The 21,123-nt window shown below is 46.4% G+C and overlaps 1 protein-coding gene across 2 annotated transcripts; it reads left to right on the top strand.

The window, feature by feature from the left end:
• Positions 1 to 5,163: 5,163 nt before the first annotated feature.
• Positions 5,164 to 14,531, top strand: PDP1 (pyruvate dehydrogenase phosphatase catalytic subunit 1). Of its 2 annotated transcripts, XM_077876255.1 has the most exons (3): positions 5,200 to 5,322; positions 6,340 to 6,374; positions 10,436 to 14,531. In XM_077876255.1, the coding sequence occupies exons 2-3, from the start codon at positions 6,344 to 6,346 to the stop codon at positions 12,091 to 12,093; spliced, it is 1,689 nt and encodes a 562-aa protein (XP_077732381.1). In that variant the 5' UTR covers positions 5,200 to 5,322; positions 6,340 to 6,343; the 3' UTR covers positions 12,094 to 14,531. The 2 variants fall into 2 exon arrangements, with proteins under 2 accessions (XP_077732382.1, XP_077732381.1); XM_077876256.1 differs by lacking the exon at positions 6,340 to 6,374 and having other exon boundaries at positions 5,164 to 5,322.
• Positions 14,532 to 21,123: the final 6,592 nt, after the last annotated feature.

Here is a 21,123-nt window from a genome sequence, read left to right as displayed (position 1 = left end):
ATGTAGCCCTGAGCCAGTTACCTCCTTGAGACTCAGTTTCCTCTCTTGTGAAATGGATATAATGATGACACCTTCCTCGTGTGAGTGTTATGAGGACATAAGGAGACACTAGGGTAAACTAAGGCACTCACGACCTGCTGGTTCTCACTGTATGCCACGCCGTGGGTTTACATCTGTGCAAAAGAGAGACCTGGTCCCTGCTTTTGGGAGGCTTACACTCTAGTAGTTAAGGTGTACAGGTAGGTCAGCAAAGACGTACAGCTTTCAAGAAGTGTGCACGTCAGCAGCTACTATTTTTGATCGTATGGAGCGGAGGCCTCTCCTGGAGTCTGCAGACTGGCCTGACCCGCTTCAGAGGCACCACGAATCGGCACCTGTGGTATAGTCTTAGTTCCCCTGCAGCCCTTCCTTCACCTTTCACCCTCTGTGTTCTTGGGAACCCATCCATAGACTCACACCGAATGAGCAATCAATTTGGTGGATTGTCTCATGCCTTGATAATACCAAGCCCCCACATGCATGTCATCCTCAGTGTTCCAAGACACCCCGCTAACAGGGACTGTTGAAAGACATGCCATCCAGGTCCCCAGACCTGCAGTCTTCTTACTAAGGCCCCTGAACCTCTAACTAAGCAACCCCATATTCATATTCTTTGTCATATTAAATTAATGCACAGAAATTTCCTGCCTACTGATCAGGCGACTTTTGTCTCTAGTTTTGCAAATTGAGAATGAAGCTTTATTTTTCTCTCTCAAACATACTGTTGCCAAATGAATTCTGATGACAGCAGGTCCCTTTTAAAATATTAAATGAGGGGATCCCTCGGTGGCTCAGTGGTTTAGCATCTGCCTTCAGCCCAGGGCGTGATCCTGGAGACCCAGGATCGAGTCCCACATCAGGCTCCCTGCATGGAGCCTGCTTCTCCCTCTGCCTGTGTCTCTGCTTCTCTCTCTTTGTGTATCTCTCATGAATAAATAAATAAAATCTAAAAAATAAAATAAACAATGATGACTTTATTTTATTATTTTTTTCAATGATGACTTTAAAAGCCATTACACTTTTTAAAAAATAAAAAATAAAATATTAAATGAGATAAATGTGAAAGCTCCTCGTCCACATGCTATGAGCTACAATACACATTCTATGTCTTTCTTACAGGTGATTTGTCCATCTCACTGCATAAAACTCCAAGTGATTTCAAAGAAGCAACTCTCAGCTCTGAGATGGTAATAAAAGAGATGCGATTGCTGAAGGACTTGGTAAATACTTGCTGATTTCCTATTCAAGATCTGGAATGGGGGAGGACATCTGGAGGGAAGTAGGACTTAAAAGAGGAGTGTGGTGGGCTCCACCTCTCTTCTAATTGTTGATTTGGGCAAAGGCAAAGGTAAGTCAGCAGCCAGGGGACCAACAGTATGTCAGACCCACATGTGGATCTATTTTAAACTCCCTGGCTGGGATCACAGAGACTCTGCTGGACCGTCTCCATGCTGTCACAGCTAACCTCCAATACCCCCAAGGGTTTGATCATCCATCCCTAAGAACAACAGGCCAGTCTGCTTCAGCACTTGCTCATCTCTAGGTTTATTCTAGGGCAACAAAATGACTGTCAAGGGTCTCATTCAAGAACTGTCTTTGCAGGGACGCCTGGGTGGCTCAGTTGGCTAAGTGTCTGTCTTTGGCTCAAGTTGTGATCCCGGGGTCCTGGGATCCCGGGGTCCTGTGATCGAGCCCTGTGAGTCCCACGTCGGGCTCCCTGCAGGGAGCCTGCTTTTCCCCCTGCCTGTGTCTCTGCCTCTCTCTGTGTGTCTCTTATGAATAAATAAATAAAATCTTTTTAAAAAAAGAACCTGTCTTTGCATTACTGGTATCACAGAAAGCATGGGTGTTGACAAAGTAGGTCTTCTTGCACAGCCCTGTTTGGGGTACCATACTATTTTTGAAACCCCTTCTTCTCTCTTTGCCAGCCCTTCTTTACAACAGTCCTGGGCTGTCATGGAGCTTCTTTTCTGTGCCTTCCAATGTCCAAGTGTCAACAGGTGTTCTGGTAGCTAAAACAGTCTGTGGGGTCAGAGCAGCACACCCAAGGACCTGTCCTTGCCTGGCCAGATGACCACGTAAAAACAAGCAGCACTTTTGAAGCAAGGCTACAAAGTGGCTAAACGGAGACCTGGAGACAGGAGAGCCACAGGAGAGAGGAGGCAAGGTCGAGATACTAAAGCATCTGCAAGACCATGACTTTATTTATAAGACACATATCGCCGAATCCTCCAACTTTGCAGTGAGAAAACAAAACGTGCCCCTCTAAATGGGTTTATTTCATGGCATTACATTGGGGAGCCTTTATCCTGATTCCAGAAATACCTTGACATTGCCTTCAATAGTCAGGACAAATTCTTGTGACTATACTTAGTGGTGGCAAAGTCTAGTTTTTTGAGAATGTGTGTTATTTTCAGAAATAGTCAGGTCATTTAGAACTAAGAATAGTAAGATGGGGGAAATCAATGCTATTTTGGTATAAAAACCAAGGTGCTAGTTATAATAAGACAGGTTGGGCGTTTCCTGTGCAAAGACAGTTTGAAATGGTCATTTTAAAAGTGCTCTGAACAGTGGCAATGTTGGTGTGGAATAAAAGTATATGCAACCAAGCCAACAACTCGAAGAGGTCATGAATATGGATGTGTACGTCGTGGAATCTCATTACTATCACAGTCCTTGGGAAAGTTTAGAGACAACAGACAAGCCTGGTATTAACTTCACTTCTGAGATCTCAGGCAGAAACTTGTAAAAATCTACTCTTAGCTTCAGTTAACTGGTCACCACGTCTGCAAAGGAGGGGCTGAGAGGCAGGACACCCCTCACACATATTAAACTGATATCCTAAGGTTCTCGGACTTTCCAGTCTATTAATAACTTCTTAGTATCTAATGAAGAACATATTGCACTGAAGGCTCTTAAGGATCTGGATCTCCTACCCTTTAGGAGTCCTAAATCTAAAACAGGCACAAGTTATGTGGACACATGTCAATAAGATTAATAACAGCTAACACCTTTTTAAAAAGATTTTATTTATTTATTTATTTTTAAAGATTGTGCTTATTTATTCATAGAGACACACAGAGAGAGGGGCAGAGACACAGACAGAGGGAGAAGCAGGCTCCATGCAGGGAGCCCAACGTAGCACTCAACCCCGGGTCTCCAGGATCACACCCCAGGCTGCAGGCGGCGCTAAACTGCTAGGCCACCGGGGCTGCCCCAAGATTTTATTTTTAAGTAACCTCTACTCTCAATGTGGAGTTTAATACTTCTACAGACCTTACTACCTGCTATGTAGTTTCTTTAGCACAATATATATTTATATTGACCTAGGTAATACAACCCTGTGAGTTATCACTATTTTTATTCCTGTCTTACATAGCAGAGGGCTGAGCCAGAGAGAGAGGTTGCCCAAGACCACATAGTAAAGCCGCAGAGCTGAGACTGGAACCCGGGCAGCCTGCCTTCACTTTCGCTCTTACCCACTAGGCTAAACCACATTCTACTGTTTCTATGAACCAAGAAAAAAGTGGATAAAGGGATCATATACTAATAGGCAAAAGGACGATGAAGAATACTTAGGAAATTATGGGATGCTCATTTAAGAAGTAACAAGAAAGGGGGAAGTGAGGGCGGTGGACTGCGTAAACGGAGCTGAAGGCCACTTAGAGCAGCTATAAGAGTTTCGTGGGCAGCCTGGCACTGAACAAAAATGCGCGTCTCTAATTTATTTAGAGACTGGAGGAGCAGCTGAGAACACCCGGCAATTACGAAGCATCTGTTCTTGGCACTGTTTTGTGTCTATTTAGTTTCTTCCTTTATTACACACAAACCAAATAATGCAGGATTAATAAAAAGTAAAAACCCTGCAACACTATTAACATGACAGTTTTTATATCCAGCTCACATCGCCCTGTGAATGCTGTTGGCCAGCAAGCAGAGATGCTTAATGAATCAAACTAAGCTTCAGCACGGGGCAGGGATCGGGCCAGGATCCACCTGGTGTCATCTCCAAGGAAGCTTTTATTTTATTTTATTTTAATTTTTTATTGGAGTTCAATTTGCCAACATATAGCATAACACCCAGTGCTCATTCTGCCAAGTGCCCCCCTCAGTGCCCATCACCCAGTCACCCCAACCCCCCCCACGCCCACCTCCCCTTCCACCACCCCGTGTTCATTTCCCAGAGTTAGGTGTCTCTCATGTTTTGTCACCCTCACTGACATAAAAATTAGTGAAAGGTAATAAAGGGAAAGGAGATAAAATGAGTGAAAATATCCAAGGAAGCTTTTAGAAGCCGCTGCTCCCAAGGGCTCGTGGATGGAGTGTGGATGGAGGCAATGAAGGAGCCCCAGGAGGTCTTCTGCTCAAGCACAGGAGGCCGAGCCACCCCAAGCCTGACGTCACCTCACTGACCCCGTCTCATGCAGCAGGAGTGACCTGGACCGTGGGCCTGACTGCCGACCCCAGCGCTCTTCCCGCTTGCGCAGGCTGCAACCCTTTAGGGAGGAGGAGACCCTACAGATTCCCAAGCCCTCGAGCACCCGCCCCGCTCTGCAGAGAGCGCGCCCTCCTCGCGACTTCCTCCCGCTGCCCCTGGCGAGGACCCGAAAGGTGTCCCGAAAACGAGGGAACGCAGGCTCCCAGTCCCCCTGTCTAAAATCTGCAAGCGAATGCAAAGGAACCTGGGGCCGCCGCGCCTTAGAGTCCCGTTTGGGGCGAGGCGCCGGCAATTCCGCTCCCTGCGGGGCACGCAGCCGCGCCCCCCGGACCTCAGCGGGTGCCTAAGCCCCGCCCACGGCTCGCGGGTCTCTAGCGCCGCGCAGCCCCGCCCCCGGGGGACCCAGCGGGAGCCTAAGCCCCGCCCACCGCTCGCGGGTCCCTAGCGCCGCGCAGCCCCGCCCCCAGCCGGGCGAGCGGGCGCGGTCACGTGGGGCGGGCCTCACAGCCAATGAGCGGCTGGTTCGGAATGGAAGGGATTGTCTGACCCCCGTGACGTCACAAAGCGGGCCTGGAGCGCGCCGCTCTTCCGCCCCCCGCCGCGCCGTGGGCGGGGCCTGCCGTCCTCCGCCCCGCCCACCCGCCCTCGCGCAGCCAATCGGGAGGCGGGAAGCGCCGGGGGCCCGGACGTTCGGGCGGGGCAGGGTGGCGGCCCGGCGGGGCAGGGAGTGGGCCAGCTGGGGGCCTGGGGCCGCACTCCGGGGAGCCGAGCTGGGCGGCGTGGGAGGAGCGCCGGGTGCCGCCGCGGCCTGCCGGTGCTCAAGAGGCTCGTCCCCTGCGTGCCCGGTTCGTATCCCCTGCTCGCGGCCCCGCGCCGGCGGGATCCTCCCCGACCCGCCCGAAGTTGTGAGGGGTTGCCCGGCGCGCGTGGGGAGCGGCGGCCGCGGGCGTGCGGAGGGCGGGCCCCGGGGCGCTCGGGGGCGCGGGGGCGGCGGGGCTGCGGAGGGCGGGCCGCGGGCGGGGGAGGGGCGGGCCCCGGGGCGGCGGGGCTGCGGGCGGGAGGGGGAGGCGGCGGGCCCCGGGGCGCTCTGGGGCGTCGGGGCTGCAGGCGGGCGGCGGGGGAGGTACGAGTCCCGGGGCGCTGGGGGCTGCGGGCGGGGGAGGGGCGGGCCCCGGGGCGCGCGGGGGCGTCGGGCTGCGGGCGGGCCGCTGTCGGCGCCGGGGGGAGGGCCAGCCCAGGTCCCCCGTACGCTCCCGGGCCGCGCCGCCCGAGGCTCCTGCACCGGGGGGAGGGCGAGCCCAGGTCCCCCGTACGCTCCCGGGGCCGCCCCGCCCGAGGCTCCTGCACCGGGGGGAGGGCGAGCCCAGGTCCCCCGTACGCTCCCGGGGCCGCCCCGCCCGAGGCTCCTGCACCGGGGGGAGGGCGAGCCCAGGTCTCCCGTACGCTCCCGGGGCCGCGGGGCCGCCCCGCCCGAGGCTCCTGCCCCGAGGCCGGGCGGGGGGTGGGCGGCGGCGGCGGCGGAGGATGCCGGGGGCCGCCGGGCTCCGCGGCCGGGCCGGATGGCGTGGCTGGGCCCGGGGCGCACCCCTGCCGGCTGCGGGGTCCCCGCCGCCTCGGGCCGTGCCCCGGCCGCCCCCGCGGGGTGGGTGGGTGCGTCTGCTCCGGTCCTCCCCACCCCTCCGGGCCCGCCCGGGCCTGCCCCCTCCCGCCTGGAGCGACGGCTCGCCCCTCCTCCGCGCCCGCCCCCCGCCGCCGCCTCCTCTAATGAGCATCTCTGCTTTGCTTTCAATGGGCCGGTGCTGCTGTCGCTGCTGCTGCCCGCGCGGGTTGTGGATGTTGTCGGCTCCGTGTTGTGATGACAGGAGAATGTGTGTGTGTCCCGGGCCCAGACGAATTGGTAGGTATGCGCTTGACCACCTGCGTTGGGTACCCGGGAAGGATGGTGACTGTCTTTGCGTGTGCATGGTTTTCGGTGGGTCGCCGTGGATGAAGGGGGGAGGTAGGTAGAAGCAGGGCGGGGGCGGGGGGTGGTCCTGGACCCGGAGAGCTTCGAGACCTCAGTGCAATTCCCAGGGAGGGACCGAGGAAACTCATCAAACAAGTGCTGGCGTGGGGCTTCGGGGCTTCAGAGGGAAATGGGTGTCTTCACTCACGGAGAGATGGATAACGGGGGCTGGGAAACGGCTAGGCATTTCCAGAAATGCCGAGAAATTCAAGTCTTTATACAGGGTGTTTCATGCAATCGGATTACATAAACTGAGGTTCTGACACATTGACTAGTGTGGCTCTCTTTCCTTCCTTTTTTTCCCTCTTCCGTTTACCAAAAGCTTGGAAAGCTAAAGAGCTGCGGAGTCGGAGCAGTATAACAGCATTTTCTAATTAATAGGGTCTGTGGGTTTATTGAATGAAGTGGAATCATTTCCTGGCACAGGCTCTGCCGAGCACATCAGTAAGAAGGGATGGGTCTCGCTCCTGTGTCGGATTGCGGTGCATCTTTTCTTATTAGTCATTGGCAAAATGGGCCAAATTTGCCCAGCTCTAAGATGCTGCGTGTAAAGGTGCCTGGGTCTGGATCACGGGATGGGAACTTTTCAGTGAAATTGTGCTCAGAGATCGCTTGAAAATCCGACACTCCTCCGGTTTCCTGACGCTGCACCTTGTTGCCCTTCTTAATAGCCTGGTCAAGAGCTCTCTACCTCATTAATTTAGCGAGTTTGTCAGCAGAAGTTTTGATTTTGTGGGGTTTTGTGGTTGAATCACAGGATATTCAGAAAGATGCTCAGTTTTTGAATGCTCCTTTTATGCTTTACACATTTGAAAGTACTCTGATTTCTAAGGATCTCTGGTCTGATGGAGAGAATATATCACGTGCTGGTGATGATAGAACACTCAATAATCACAGAGCAGGGTTTTCATGAATTCCATATTCTCCAAGAATTTGTTTTTTGAAAGAATGTTGGGAGTTGGGGGATTGGGATAGTCTCAGTCCATATGTTAAGCCTCTGAATAACTGAAAGTTGATAAATTCCACTGTTTTTTTTTTTTTTAATCTTGAGGACTTTTGCGGTGAAGGAATATTCTATTACCTGAGTATTTGAGTGCTTGTTGTTTGAATTTATGTATTATTCAGACCATCTGCTGCATGAATCTGTTCTTTTGCCACAATGTTTCATTCATTTTGCAGTGGACTACAAAAGCAGAATTGTCAAAACAAAGTATTTAAGGAAAGTGCAGGTTCCTTGGACTTGTTATTCCTTGATTAGACATCATATAACCAAACTCTGTTATGCATCTACCAAACCCCTGCCTTGCAAACACGTACACACACGCGCATGCACAAAGTAGTAGTTTGATTCAGTTCAACTGAATCACAACTGAATCACGCAGAAGCAAGCATTTCTTCTTGTAAAAGTCTTACATTTTAAAATAGCACAAATACAAATTTTTTTTTGTACAAATACAAACTTAATCTAAAGTCATGGAGAAAACGTTCCCTTAAGATGGGCATCCGTGTGTATTTTTAATATTAGAAAATCTTTATACAGAACATGAAGTGAGTTACTGTGCTCTCTGTGTGCAAATCTGACAAGAGATATAGTCTATGCCTGGAAGCCAATGTCATGTGGCCCAACATTTGAGCACATCTCCTGGCTCAATCATGTACCCTTAACCTTTGGATGACTTTCAGGTATTCAGTTTAAGTGCGGTTATTTAAGTGGTTAGTCTTGATAGATTCCTGTCCTTCTGGAATTTCTTTTTCATTACTGCATTTTAGAATGCTTGTTTAGTTATTGATCTTATTTCCAAAATTCTAATCATTAGCTTCTATTGCCTATGCTTCAGTTTTTTAAACAAATCCCTTCTTTAATAGTGCATTTAAAATAATGGTACTTTCTGTCATTTGCAAAAGAGGTTCTATATGCCTGGCTTATGCACTGCTTATTACGGAAGCAGACAAGAATCGGTTATTATTCAGTGTTTGATTTTTTCTGCTTTCCTACATCTCACTTATCACTTCTCTAATTGTCAGAAGGGCGTACCTGAAAGTAACGTAACATAGCTAACCATCTCTGTGATATTTGTACATTTTTTTCCTGTAATGGGTTCAAACTTAAGAAGGAAATGCTGATATTATGATTCAAATGGTTTTGTTTTCTGTACTCTGTTTTGTTACTGCATTTATTTCCTTTTTAAAAGTATTTCTGGGGTGCCTGGGTGGCTCAGTTGGTTAGGTGTCTGACTCTTGATCTCAGCTCAGGTCTTGGTCTCAGGTCCTGGGTTCAAGCCCTGTGTTGGGCTCCATGCTAGGCATGGAGTCCACTTAAAAAAGAAATAATCAAGTATTTCTAAAGTCTATTTCTTTACAGGCCAAATGAATTCTTTGAAGCAAGGCCTCAAGAATTCAGGGGAAATAAATGTTAGTGAGAAGGAAGAGTTTTTTTTTTTTTTTCCCCTTGCCTGAATTATCTGGATTAATGATACACATTCATAAAATTTTCTGTGTAGGGGTGCCTGGGTGGCTCAGCAGTTGAGCGTCTGCCTTTGGCCCAGGGCGTGATACTGGAGACCCGGGATCGAGTCCCACATCGGGCTCCCTGCATGGAGCCTGCTTCTCCCTCTGCCTGTATCTCTGCCTCTCTTTCTGTGTCTCTCATGAATAAATAAGTAAATTCTTTAAAAAAATAAAAATAAAATAAAATTTTGTAGGTAAATGTTTTGGCCAAATACTTTCAGTGTCATATAGTATTACATTTTTAAATTCTTGATTAATATGTGTACCTTTTTTATACAAACCTTAGACTTTTATTTCACTATTTATTGCTTCCTGATGGCAAGTGGATACTTTCTTTTAATGTAAGAGAAAATATTTTTCTAGGTATTAAACTCTATTCAGGATCCATAATGTTTGAAAATAGTATTTCTATAGCTTCCTCTGATTATCAGGGGAAAATACCAGCAAGTAAATTAAATTCCAGAACTGAGAGCATTTACATTACTAACAAAGTCTTAGAGCTGCTACTATACCTAAAATTGTTTTTATCACAAAGAGTACAGTAAATTAAACAATGAAAAAATGAAGCTAGTATCCGATTTCAAAGCCTCACTTCAGCTAACACTTAAAAAGGCATAGGATTCCAGGAGAGGCTTTCGATAGCATCTGCTTTGGTGTGTTCACTTACAACCTAGGGAAGTGAGGCCCAGAGAGGTAAACTGACCTTTCTAGGATTATTTGGCAAGTTGCAGGCAGACCTACGTTCCTAAGCTCACCAAATTGGCGCAGTGGTCTAGAGAAGCGTAGTTTGCAAGACCGTCCACTGGGGTGCAGGAAGGGAATACTGGAATTCCTATTTTTATTCATTATGTAAAGTTTTTTCTATATGTTACAATGAACATTATATCAATACAGTGATCTACGTATATTACTTACAAAATAATTCATGAAAACATATATACACACACAATACTAACACCCGATACATGCGATAGCCTTGTGTCATCAAAGGTTGACAATTGGCCACAAGTCTCGAAACAGGATTGTCATTAATGAGAGGAGTCTCTGTGTGATATGGGAGATCCAGGGCCGCCTTGAGGATACAGAGGGAGGAGGGTGATTGGCCAGGTGGACTGCCGCTGCATGATGTTATGTAATCCTCTTCTCCTCAGCTTTTCCCAGCCGCATCTATTGTACGTGCCGCACAGTCTGCGCTGCACAAGGAAATGTGAGGAAAAGAGAAGAGTAAAGCTCGACTGTAGTCGTGGCTCCGTGAGGGAGTGAGAATTGTACTTACTTAGCACAATCCACCCTGTAGAAGGAGCACGTGGTGGGCACGTGAGATGCGGTGCTCGGAGCCCGGGGCCTAGCGCAGGTCCACCTGCCGGCAGTTGCACGAAGCGAGGCGAGGTGGAGTGATCCCAAGTGTAACTCTTGCCTTTGTTGTCTGTGTACCTGCCGTCTAGGAATCCCCGTCGGAAGCTCCGGCCTGCCGCTGTTCTCGGATGCCATGCCAGCGCCAGCTCAGCTGTTTTTCCCTCTCCTCCGTAACTGCGAGCTGAGCAGAATCTATGGCACCGCCTGTTACTGCCACCACAAGCATCTCTGCTGCCCGCCCCCGTACCTTCCTCAGAGTCGCCTGAGATACAGCCCCCACCCGGCGTACGCGACCTTCTGCAGGCCGAAGGAGAGCTGGTGGCAGTACACCCAGGGGAGGAGATATGCTTCCACACCCCAGAAGTTTTACCTCACACCTCCACAAGTCAACAGCATCCTGAAGGCTAACGAGTACAGTTTCAAGGTGCCCGAGTTCGATGGCAAAAACGTCAGCTCTGTCCTTGGATTTGACAGCAATCAGCTGCCTGCAAATGCACCCATCGAGGACCGGAGGAGCGCGGCCACCTGCCTGCAGACCCGAGGGATGCTCTTGGGGGTGTTCGACGGCCATGCGGGCTGTGCCTGTTCGCAGGCGGTCAGCGAGAGACTCTTCTATTATATTGCTGTCTCTCTGTTACCCCATGAGACTTTGCTAGAGATTGAAAATGCAGTGGAGAGTGGTAGGGCGCTGCTGCCCATCCTCCAGTGGCACAAGCACCCCAATGATTACTTCAGTAAGGAGGCATCCAAATTGTATTTCAACAGCTTGAGGACTTACTGGCAGGAACTTATAGACCTCAACACTGGGGAGTCTACTGATATCGATGTTAAGGAGGCTTTAATTAATGCTTTCAAGAGGCTCGACAATGACATCTCCTTGGAGGCTCAAGTTGGTGATCCCAATTCTTTCCTCAACTACCTGGTGCTCCGAGTGGCATTTTCTGGGGCCACCGCCTGTGTGGCCCACGTAGACGGTGTTGACCTTCACGTGGCCAATACTGGTGATAGCAGGGCCATGCTGGGTGTGCAGGAAGAGGATGGCTCTTGGTCAGCAGTCACTCTCTCTAATGATCACAACGCTCAGAATGAAAGAGAACTGGAACGGCTGAAATTGGAACACCCGAAGAATGAGGCCAAGAGTGTGGTGAAACAGGATCGGCTGCTTGGCTTGCTGATGCCTTTTAGGGCTTTTGGAGACGTAAAGTTCAAATGGAGCATTGACCTTCAAAAGAGAGTGATAGAATCGGGCCCAGACCAGTTGAACGACAACGAATACACCAAGTTCATCCCTCCTAATTATTACACACCTCCTTATCTCACTGCTGAGCCAGAGGTCACTTACCACCGGTTAAGGCCACAGGATAAATTTCTAGTGTTGGCTACTGATGGGTTGTGGGAGACCATGCATAGGCAGGATGTGGTTAGGATTGTGGGTGAGTACCTGACCGGCATGCATCACCAACAGCCAATAGCTGTTGGTGGCTACAAGGTGACTCTAGGACAGATGCATGGCCTTTTAACGGAAAGGAGAGCCAAGATGTCCTCAGTATTCGAGGACCAGAATGCAGCAACCCATCTCATTCGTCACGCAGTGGGCAACAACGAGTTCGGGACTGTTGATCACGAGCGCCTCTCCAAAATGCTTAGTCTTCCTGAGGAGCTTGCCCGGATGTACAGAGACGACATTACCATCATCGTGGTTCAGTTCAATTCTCATGTCGTAGGGGCGTATCAAAACCAGGAATAGCGAGTGGATATTATTACCCTGGCATTTCTCAAAATGAAATAGATTTCAAGGGCAGACAGATTTGTAAAAGATACTAATATAATAAACATTTCCAGTGGGTCATTCTAAGCATTTACCCATTCGATACTCTAGTTGGTCACATACTCCAGATTGACTTTGCAGCAGGGTGGCAGGACCGTGAGCGTCTCGTCCTGCCTGGCTCAGACCTCACAGCGCCTGCACTCGCAGCAAGTCAGTTCCTTGTTGCAAATGTCTTGTGACATTGGCTTCTTTTATCAATCTGAGAAAATCAAGATGACCTGGCAGGTAGGATCTTGAATAGGCCCAAAGCCAGGATCTTGCTGGGCGTATCTCTTGGTAAAAGGGAAGAAACGTTTCCGTTCACACCCGCAGACCCCTTTCATCACTAAGGTTCCAGTGTACATGAGAATGTTTATTTACTGCATGATTTCCTAGATAGACAATCTATGCATTATTCATATAACTTTATTTTAGCCTGAAGTGGTTTTCAAATCCAGTACTTTAAGCCATAAATGACTGAGAACCAATCTGAATTTGTAAGTGTTTGTGATTATTTGACTGGAATGCTTCTTAAGTGGAAAAACAAACTACTCCCTTCCCCACCCCTGGTTACCTAATGTAATCGAGATCTTTTCTGTTTTGCCACACACTAGAAAACGATGCTTTTGGTTTCCTCCACTCTTATGTTGATGTTAAAGAAAACATTTTTTAGTTTGTAGTAATGAAAGGATTTCATTTCATTTAGTTTGAAATAAAATGATCCAGAATAAAAAGAAGAGACTGTTCATTCAATCATTGTCATCTGTAGCCACCAGCACGTCACGCTTATCTTGTAATCCCCAAAGGCTTGGCGTGCGTGCGTGTGCGGTGGATAGACTGCTGCCAGGAAATCATACTGCCCAGTTAGTAGTGATCAGAATCTTCCCCACTTTTGGAGTTTCAAGGGTGACGTATATAAAATAAGTTTTAAGTCTCAAATTGGAGAGTAAGATTTAATATTACTTTTGGGTGTTGACACCGGGGAGGGAGTTTTTGTTTTTCCCCACGTAGACATAGGTCAGTTAAAATATTTGGTTTAAAAATGACTAAATGCTTTAAACCTATTGTAGCTTATAAGTAGAAATCTTAAGATATATACATGAGAAGTTTTAAAAGGCAACTGTTGTGCATGCCTGATGCTTAATAGAACCCTTAGTAGCATCAAGTGTTGTTTGCAGCAGTCTCTGTAATTATATGCAGTCCCTTCTAGTGCTGTATCAAAGTAAATGAAAATAAATATATTCAAATTGGCTTTTTGGGAGCTTATTTGATATGCATCAAACGGCATTTGTCCTGTGTTTAATGGTGATCTGTGTACAGCTGTGCATATATTTTCATCACTTCCTCTGGCATCACCGTTAAGAGAATGGCTACGACTATGTTTGATATTCACATAGATTTTAAGACAACACGTGATCGGCTTTCCCGTGTGTAATTAGTTGAGGGGTTTTAGGAGTCCTTCCAATTTCTGTAAAATATGAACTAGCTGTTCAAGGACTTCCTCTGGACTGTGGACACTAAAGCAATGTAGAAGTGATGGTAAAACTTGTTCCAACTGAAAAACAGACTCAGGCAGATTGTAGCTCAGAGCAGCATATAATGTTTGTTTTCTGAGTTGTTGTTTTTCCCTCACTTTTCCCCTTCATTCGGCTTGGAACTTTTCTTCCAGGCAGCATTTTGGAAGGGGGAAGGCTGTACTATGTATTTATTTCCAAATGTTTTGACGTCTTTTAATTGAAATATATGTAGATTATTAAAACCCATTTTCAGGCTGCTATTTTAATTTCTCTTGAACACCGCCACTGAAGAGTTCCATATCATATACTTCATAGTCTTGTCTCTTTTTAGTACCGTATGTTATAAATTCAGTGTCCAGTGGTCACAATCAAAATAGTAATCATTATTGCACAAGAAACTCGGTCTGCAGTCCAAAAGCTGGTCTACTCTCTAGAAATGAGAACGCTGTGTGGAGTTGACATGATGGAAACAAAAATAATTGGATGTTAGAAATCTGAATGTACTATCATCTAAAAGCAGTTGTGATTTTATTGTAATTGGTTGTCACTGTGATGTGATATTTAAAGTATGCAACATATGTAAACTTTCATAGTATTTAGCTTTTCTTAAACTTTTTTTTATTATGGAAACTTTCTAACGTGTATCAACCTCTGTATTTATATTTAATCAGTGGCTCACGATATTTATAATATGCCCCTAACTAAGTGGAATGGTGGTATATTTCACAGTACTTGGTAAAAAACAAAAACAAAAACCTGTGTCTTATAAAAGATATATCTGTATGAAGACGTGTGAAAAGTTTATAATATTGGTCACAGAAATGCCCACAGTAAATTAAAGCTTCATATCTGCTTTCTGAATGGCTTGTGTTGGTTTTTAATGGTAATGCGATTTATTAGATGCTTTCTACAACAGTAGGTTATACCTCACTTTAGAATCCAGTAGGTAATTAGTACTTTAACAAAAATCCCACATACGATTGACATTCAATAGAATGCACAGATTTTAAATGTGTAGCTTGGAATTTGGTGACCACAACCCCAATAAAGATACACAACTTTTCCATTATGGAAAATTCCCTCCTGCCCTCTCCCAGTTCATCCTTCCCCACGTTAACTATTGTTCTGACTTCTACCACCGTGGCTTAGTGTTGCTCATTCTAGAAATTCACATAAATGAAATACAGTACGTACTACTCTTTTGTTCAGTTTTTTGAGACTCATTTATGTTGTTGAGCGTATTCATAGTCTCTTTATTACCAGGTAACATTCCACCATATGAATATATATCACAATTTATTCACGGTTGATGGCCATTACGAGCCCCTCGCTGTCCCCTACTAAAGCCAACCATTAGATCAGCTGTTGTCGGCAGTACTCTTTTTGAAGTGTGGCTTTAACTTTGCAAATACAATTGCAGGTGAGTTTTATACCTCAAAGGCAGGACTTTTTAAGGAAATGCCCTTTAAAAAAGTAATGATGGTGAAAGTTTGAAGGGATTAAGGAGTGGTCATTTGCTGTTGACCTCTCTGTACCTCTCCCACTGAGAATTTTGTTGAGCTAATTAAGTTCATTAAGTGATTGAGCTAATGACTGTAACAGAAAGGCAAATTATGCCTTGGTGTTTCATGGTCTTGGTTTAGGAGTCAAAGCTCGTGCCTGACTATGAGTTATTAGCTTTGTCCTTGGGTTATAGCAAGAGTGTGAAGATACCTATTCTCCTTGGTCAGTAGTTGACATCCCTTTGTCATAAATAATAACTTCAAAGGTGAGTCCTGGATGAGCTGGTTAAATGACATCTTGAATGGCATCTGAATTGACTACAGTAGGAAGATCTTTTCCTTTCAGACTTTACTTTGCAAGCCACGCTTAATCCGAACTAAATCCTCTCTGCCCAGTTCTTAATGACAAAATGTATGCCTTCGATTGAATCCTGACAGTATACAGCATTGTTTTCGAAAGAGCTCTCAAGTTATAAGTCTTCTAAGTGAGTATATTAAGAATAAAATCCATGTATTTCACATGCCATTAAGAATGATTATCCGACACGTATGTTAAGGATCACACGATTTAGGCTCGATTACTTAGCAATATTTAGGTTCATAAAATGTGCACATATCTGGTTTTAAATTGTAATAGTTTTTTTAATTTTATCCATCAAGATTTTCAGTTTTTTAGAGGCAGGACCCCATACATGGGCTTTGTTTCTCTGAGCCGACACAAAATGAATGTAAAGTGGCTGTTCGGCCTTCACTTTATTTTGCATTAGTGGTACACAAAACATCAACCAGAGTGAAGTTCTATCCTTCTTTTTCAGAACTTCTCAGTCCAGTTGCAGAGAAATAATTTATTCCTAGAGCTGTAGTTCGACTTGATAGTTGAGTCAATGATTTCTAAAACTTGGTGTAGTTTCCTGTTGGAAAGAACTATTTAAAAGAAAGTGCCAAATTACAAATTAGCCCCTTGGCCAGGTTAGCCAGGGGAGATGGCTTCCAGTATTAATCAGGAGAGACATCAAAGTCTCCATTGTCAAGTGAGTCAGTCAATTGGACCCAAAAGGCTAATACCAATCCCCCAGTAAAACTTGCTTAAATGTTCCCCATCCAACCCTCGATCCCTGATGCTCCCTATGCCATATGCACAGAGCAGAAGTGTTCCTGTGAGGGCCAACCACGAACACTAGCTGCTGTTTGAAAGTATTGGGCACTTAGCCCCCAAAGGACTATTTCCTCCTGGTTCACCTTACTACCCCATGGGGTGGAGGGGAGAGAGAGTTTCCCACTTAATGCCTTTCCCTAAGGCTCACGCTTCTCTGCTTTTCTAAGCTATCCTTAACTCGCTGACTGGCCTGCTGCACGCTCTCGACCAAGCTGTACAACCAGATTTCACTATGGTACAAGGAGTTCAGTGATCACGTTCAGCCTTTCAGAAACCTCAGACCTTGGGCACTGAGCACAAACAAGCAGCCAGGAAGAGTCAACCGAAGATGTTATCTCTCCTGCAGTGGTTTACTCAGTTTGCCTCCTTGATGGACAAGAACTGACTGGCTGGCGGCGTTGACGAGGAGGCCAGACTTCTGGCAGAAAAGCTGGAGAAGCGTGGGAAATCTGACAAGAGACCTGGTTTGGGGGGAGGGGGGGCAAGAGAAGGAAGAGAATGGTGGCAGCAATCTCAGTAGTGATTAGAGGCAGTAACGGGACAGGGCGCTTCAGATCCTCTGACACCTTGGACCAGTGACAGGATGAAAGCCCTGCAGAGCAAAGGCAGCAGCGAGCTGATGAGTGGTAGCTAAAGATCTTTTTTTTTTTTAATTTTTATTTATTTATGATAGTCACAGAGAGAGAGAGAGAGGCGCAGAGACACGGGCAGAGGGAGAAGCAGGCTCCATGCACCAGGAGCCCGATGTGGGATTCGATCCCAGGTCTACCAGAATCGCGCCCTGGGCCAAAGGCAGGCGCCAAACCGCTGCGCCACCCAGGGATCCCAGTAGCTAAAGATCTTAAACATTTTTGGGCCTTTATGAAACCGTGTATTTTATGCTGGGACAGCAGCAGTTGGAATGCAAAGCAGTTTCCATCAGCATGGCCATTTTGTCTCGGCTCATCAGATAAGATGGAAAAAGAGAAGTCTTTGGAACTGACCCAGTGCAGAGGGATCGGTGGTACCTACATGGACAGTTTTCCCAAAAGGACTTCACTTAGCGATAGTTTTTCTTGCTCCCTATCCGGGCACGGGTTAAATCAGCCTAATTTAGCCTGATGAAAACAGACTGGATCACTGAGTCCTGATGTCAGGAGAGCTAGAGCTGTGGGACCGAGCAGATGAGAGTGAGCACGCCGGTGATCCGGTCAGATCCCTGGGGCTCTTGCTTAGGGACGGCTCACATGGCAGTAGGTGTAACCAGAAAGTCCACTAACCTCGTGGCCATCGTAGCACTGACAGGAACCACAACTACTGTGTCTTGGGCACGTACTACGTGTCAGGTCTTGTAGAAAGAGCGCTACGTACATTTCCTCATTAATTCTTGCGTTGGGTAGTCTGACCCCTTAACCTCTTCTCTAAGCCGTCATGCTGCCTGGCTTCTCCAGGTAATCAGAATTCAGGATTGAGAAGACCTGAGACCTAGCAGGTGGCCATGAGCAAGTGACCCACTGAGAAGCAGAGGCAAAGATCCTCAGAGAAAGCAAAGATTGATGTAGCCCCATAGTTAGTCTAGCACCTAAGGAATGGAACCACCCATAGACCGATGGAGTGTGCCTGGTGAGGGCATCAACAAAGTTGTAGTGTTATAGGTTGGGACCAGAGATGTCTCTCACTTAGCAGGACACTGCGGTGTCCAGATGTGCAGTTTCTCAGTTCCTCAGTTTATTTGTTGAAAGATCATCGAAATCTATTACAGTCTAGGCACCAAGGGGAGCTGTTGAGGGTAAAAGGTAGAATCTACCTTTGAGGAGCTCACCTTTTGCTTGGAAAGATGCATGTGTAAAACAAAAGAAAAATTACCCTCAAGTAAGAGTGATTCAGGAATTGAAACAAGCAGAAGTTCCAGCAATAATCCAGGAAAAAGAAGGATGAACTCTGTCCTGGTGTGCTAAGGTACAAGGCAGGCCCCGGAGAGTCCAGGAAATTTCATTAGAAGGGAAAACACTTGAGCAGAGATTTGAAAGGCGAAGAGAAGTTTCCTAGGCAGAGAAGGGCCTGGAATGACATTCCTGGAAGAAGGAGAGCATCAGTCAAAGCCCAGAAACCTGAAACCGTACTGTATGTTTGAAGATGTCTGAGGACCTTTTGTATGACCAGAACATTCATTGTGATGGAGGACCTTGGTCAGAGAAGAGGTAAAGAGGTAGGAACTGCAGAAAGAGCTGTAAGGAGGTATAGGGCGACTGCAGCACCCTTGCAGCCAGCATAGGTTTAAGGACAGAACTACTTGAAAAGGCAAACACTGGCCGGGACCATCATGGGACGCAAGCAAGACTCGGTGGGAGCAGGAGGAAGAGGAAAAAGAACAAAAACAAAGTCAGCCAAGCCATGCCAGGCTGAAATCGGGCTTCTAGCTTCTCGTACGTGGGAGACTTGAGTAATTCTAAATCAGGTAAGATTAGTGGTTAAGCAACAGAACATCTGTGTGATTTACATGTTGCCATTAGTCATTCGGTGCCTATGGTGACATTTAGTAACCTGCTATGTAAGCTTATTATGTTTGGTTCGAACCATCATGTTTTCATTCCTCTCAATTCCTTGGTTAACACAGTGCAGGATCACTGGGCTCTACTCAGGTTTGGGCCAACTTGACAACTGGCCTTGGGTGACGAAACAGCCACTCTTCAAAGTCTTGGGCCATTACCTATGGATGGAATTGCCAGCCACCAGTTTGTTCAGTCCAGTCTAGCTAAAGTGTTTTCTCGACCATCTTCATTGCTTAGAATACTTGGGATATTTGGTAACTAGCCTCTAAGATGACTCCCACTGCGCCCTGCCTCCCTGTGTCATCGGCTCCCAGGTTTGGTCTGTGTGATCGATCGAAGACAGCAGATGCGATGAGATGTCCCTCCTGAAATTCAGTTATAAAAGGCACCACGGCTTCTGCCTTGGTCATTCTCACTCTCTTTCTTTTGGATGACTCACAGCAGATGCGATGAGATGTCCCTCCTGAAATTCAGTTATAAAAGGCACCACGGCTTCTGCCTTGGTCATTCTCACTCTCTTTCTTTTGGATGACTCACTCCGCAAGGAGCCATGATCAGAGCAGCCTTATAGGGAGGCCCATGTGGGAAGTACTGTACTGGCATAAAAACATAGAGAAACAAATGCAACAGAATAGAGAAGCCAGAAATAAACCCATGCATTTATAGTTCAACTGATCTTCAACAAGAGTGCCAAGAACACACACTATGGAAAGGAGAATCTCTTCAATAAATGATGATGGAAAAATTGGATAGCTGCATGTGGAAATGAGATTGGACCTTTGTCTCACAATATATACAAAAACCAACTAAAAATGGATTAAAAGCTTAAGCATAAGACCTGGAACTGTGAAACTGCTAGAAGAAAACAAGGGGGAAAAGCTTGCCTTGAACATTGGTCTGAGCAATGATTTTTTGCATATCTGGCCCCCAAAGTACAAGCAACAAAAGCAAAAATAGAGAAATGGGATTGCGTCAAGTTGAAAAGCTTCTGCACAGCAAAAGAAACAATCATCGGAGCGAAGAGACAGTCTACAGACTTGCAGACAATATACGCAAACCATGTATCTGGTGAGGGTTAATATCCAAAATATATACGGAACTCAATAGCAAAAGACAAATAACTGGATTTAAAAATGGGCAAAGGAGGGGCGCCTGGGTGTCTCAGTCGGTTAAACATCCAACTCTTGGTTTTGCTCAGATCGTGCTCTCCAGGTCAGGAATCTGTTCCCTCTCTCACTCCCTCTGCCCCTCCCTCCACTAGTGTGCATGCACACACTCACACACACACTCTCTCTCTCTCAAAAATAAATAAATCTTAAAAAAAATAAAGTACATAGTATTTTTTTTAAAAATTAGCAAAGGATCCAAATAGACGTTTCTCAAAACATACAAAAGCCAACAGTATATGAAAAAGGTGCTCAACATTACTAATCACCAGAGAAATGCAAATCAAAACTGCAGCGAGATATCACCCTCCTGTTAGAATGGCTGTTATCAAAAAGAGAAGAGGTAACAACTGTTGGCAAGGATTCAGAGAAAGGGGAACTTTGTGAGCTATTGGTGGGAATGTAAGTTGGTGCAGCCACCATGGAAAACAGTATGGAGGCTCCTCAAAGAATTAAAAGTGGAACCGCAGTATGGACTAGCAATCCCAACTGTAGGTGTATATCTAAAGGACGTAGAATGAGTATCCCAAAGAGATATCCACACTCCCGTATCTCTCATGCCATTATTCACAATAGCCAAGATAAAGCTAGATGACCTAGAAAACCTTCAAAAATAAATAAAAATATTTGTCATGTGCAAATTTCATTTTACTTATATATTTAAGGTATACAAAGTGATGATTTAGTATATGCACATATTGGCATATAGCCAAGATACGAGGACCTAAAAATCCATTGACAGATGAATGGATAAAGCAAATGTAATACACGCACACACGCATGCACGCACACATAAACACGCACACAGAGGAATACTATTCAGCCTTGAAAAAGATGGAAACTCTGCCATTTGCAACAACGCAGAAGAACCTGGAGCACGTTATGCTAAGTGAAATAGCCAGACACGGAAAGACAAATACTGCATGATCTCATAGGTGGAATCTACAAAATTCAAACTTGTAATAGCAAAGAGCAGAATGGTGGTTTCCAAGAGCTAAGGGGTGGAGAAAATAGGGAGATATTGGTCAAAGGGTATAGTTTGGATTATGCAGAATGAATAAATTCTGAGAACCTAACATACAGCCTGGTGACTACCAT

Source organism: Canis aureus, chromosome 28 (assembly GCF_053574225.1).
Source record: "Canis aureus isolate CA01 chromosome 28, VMU_Caureus_v.1.0, whole genome shotgun sequence".
In the NCBI taxonomy this organism is placed as follows: Eukaryota; Metazoa; Chordata; class Mammalia; order Carnivora; family Canidae; genus Canis; species Canis aureus.
This window is presented reverse-complemented; position numbering and strand designations above follow the sequence as displayed.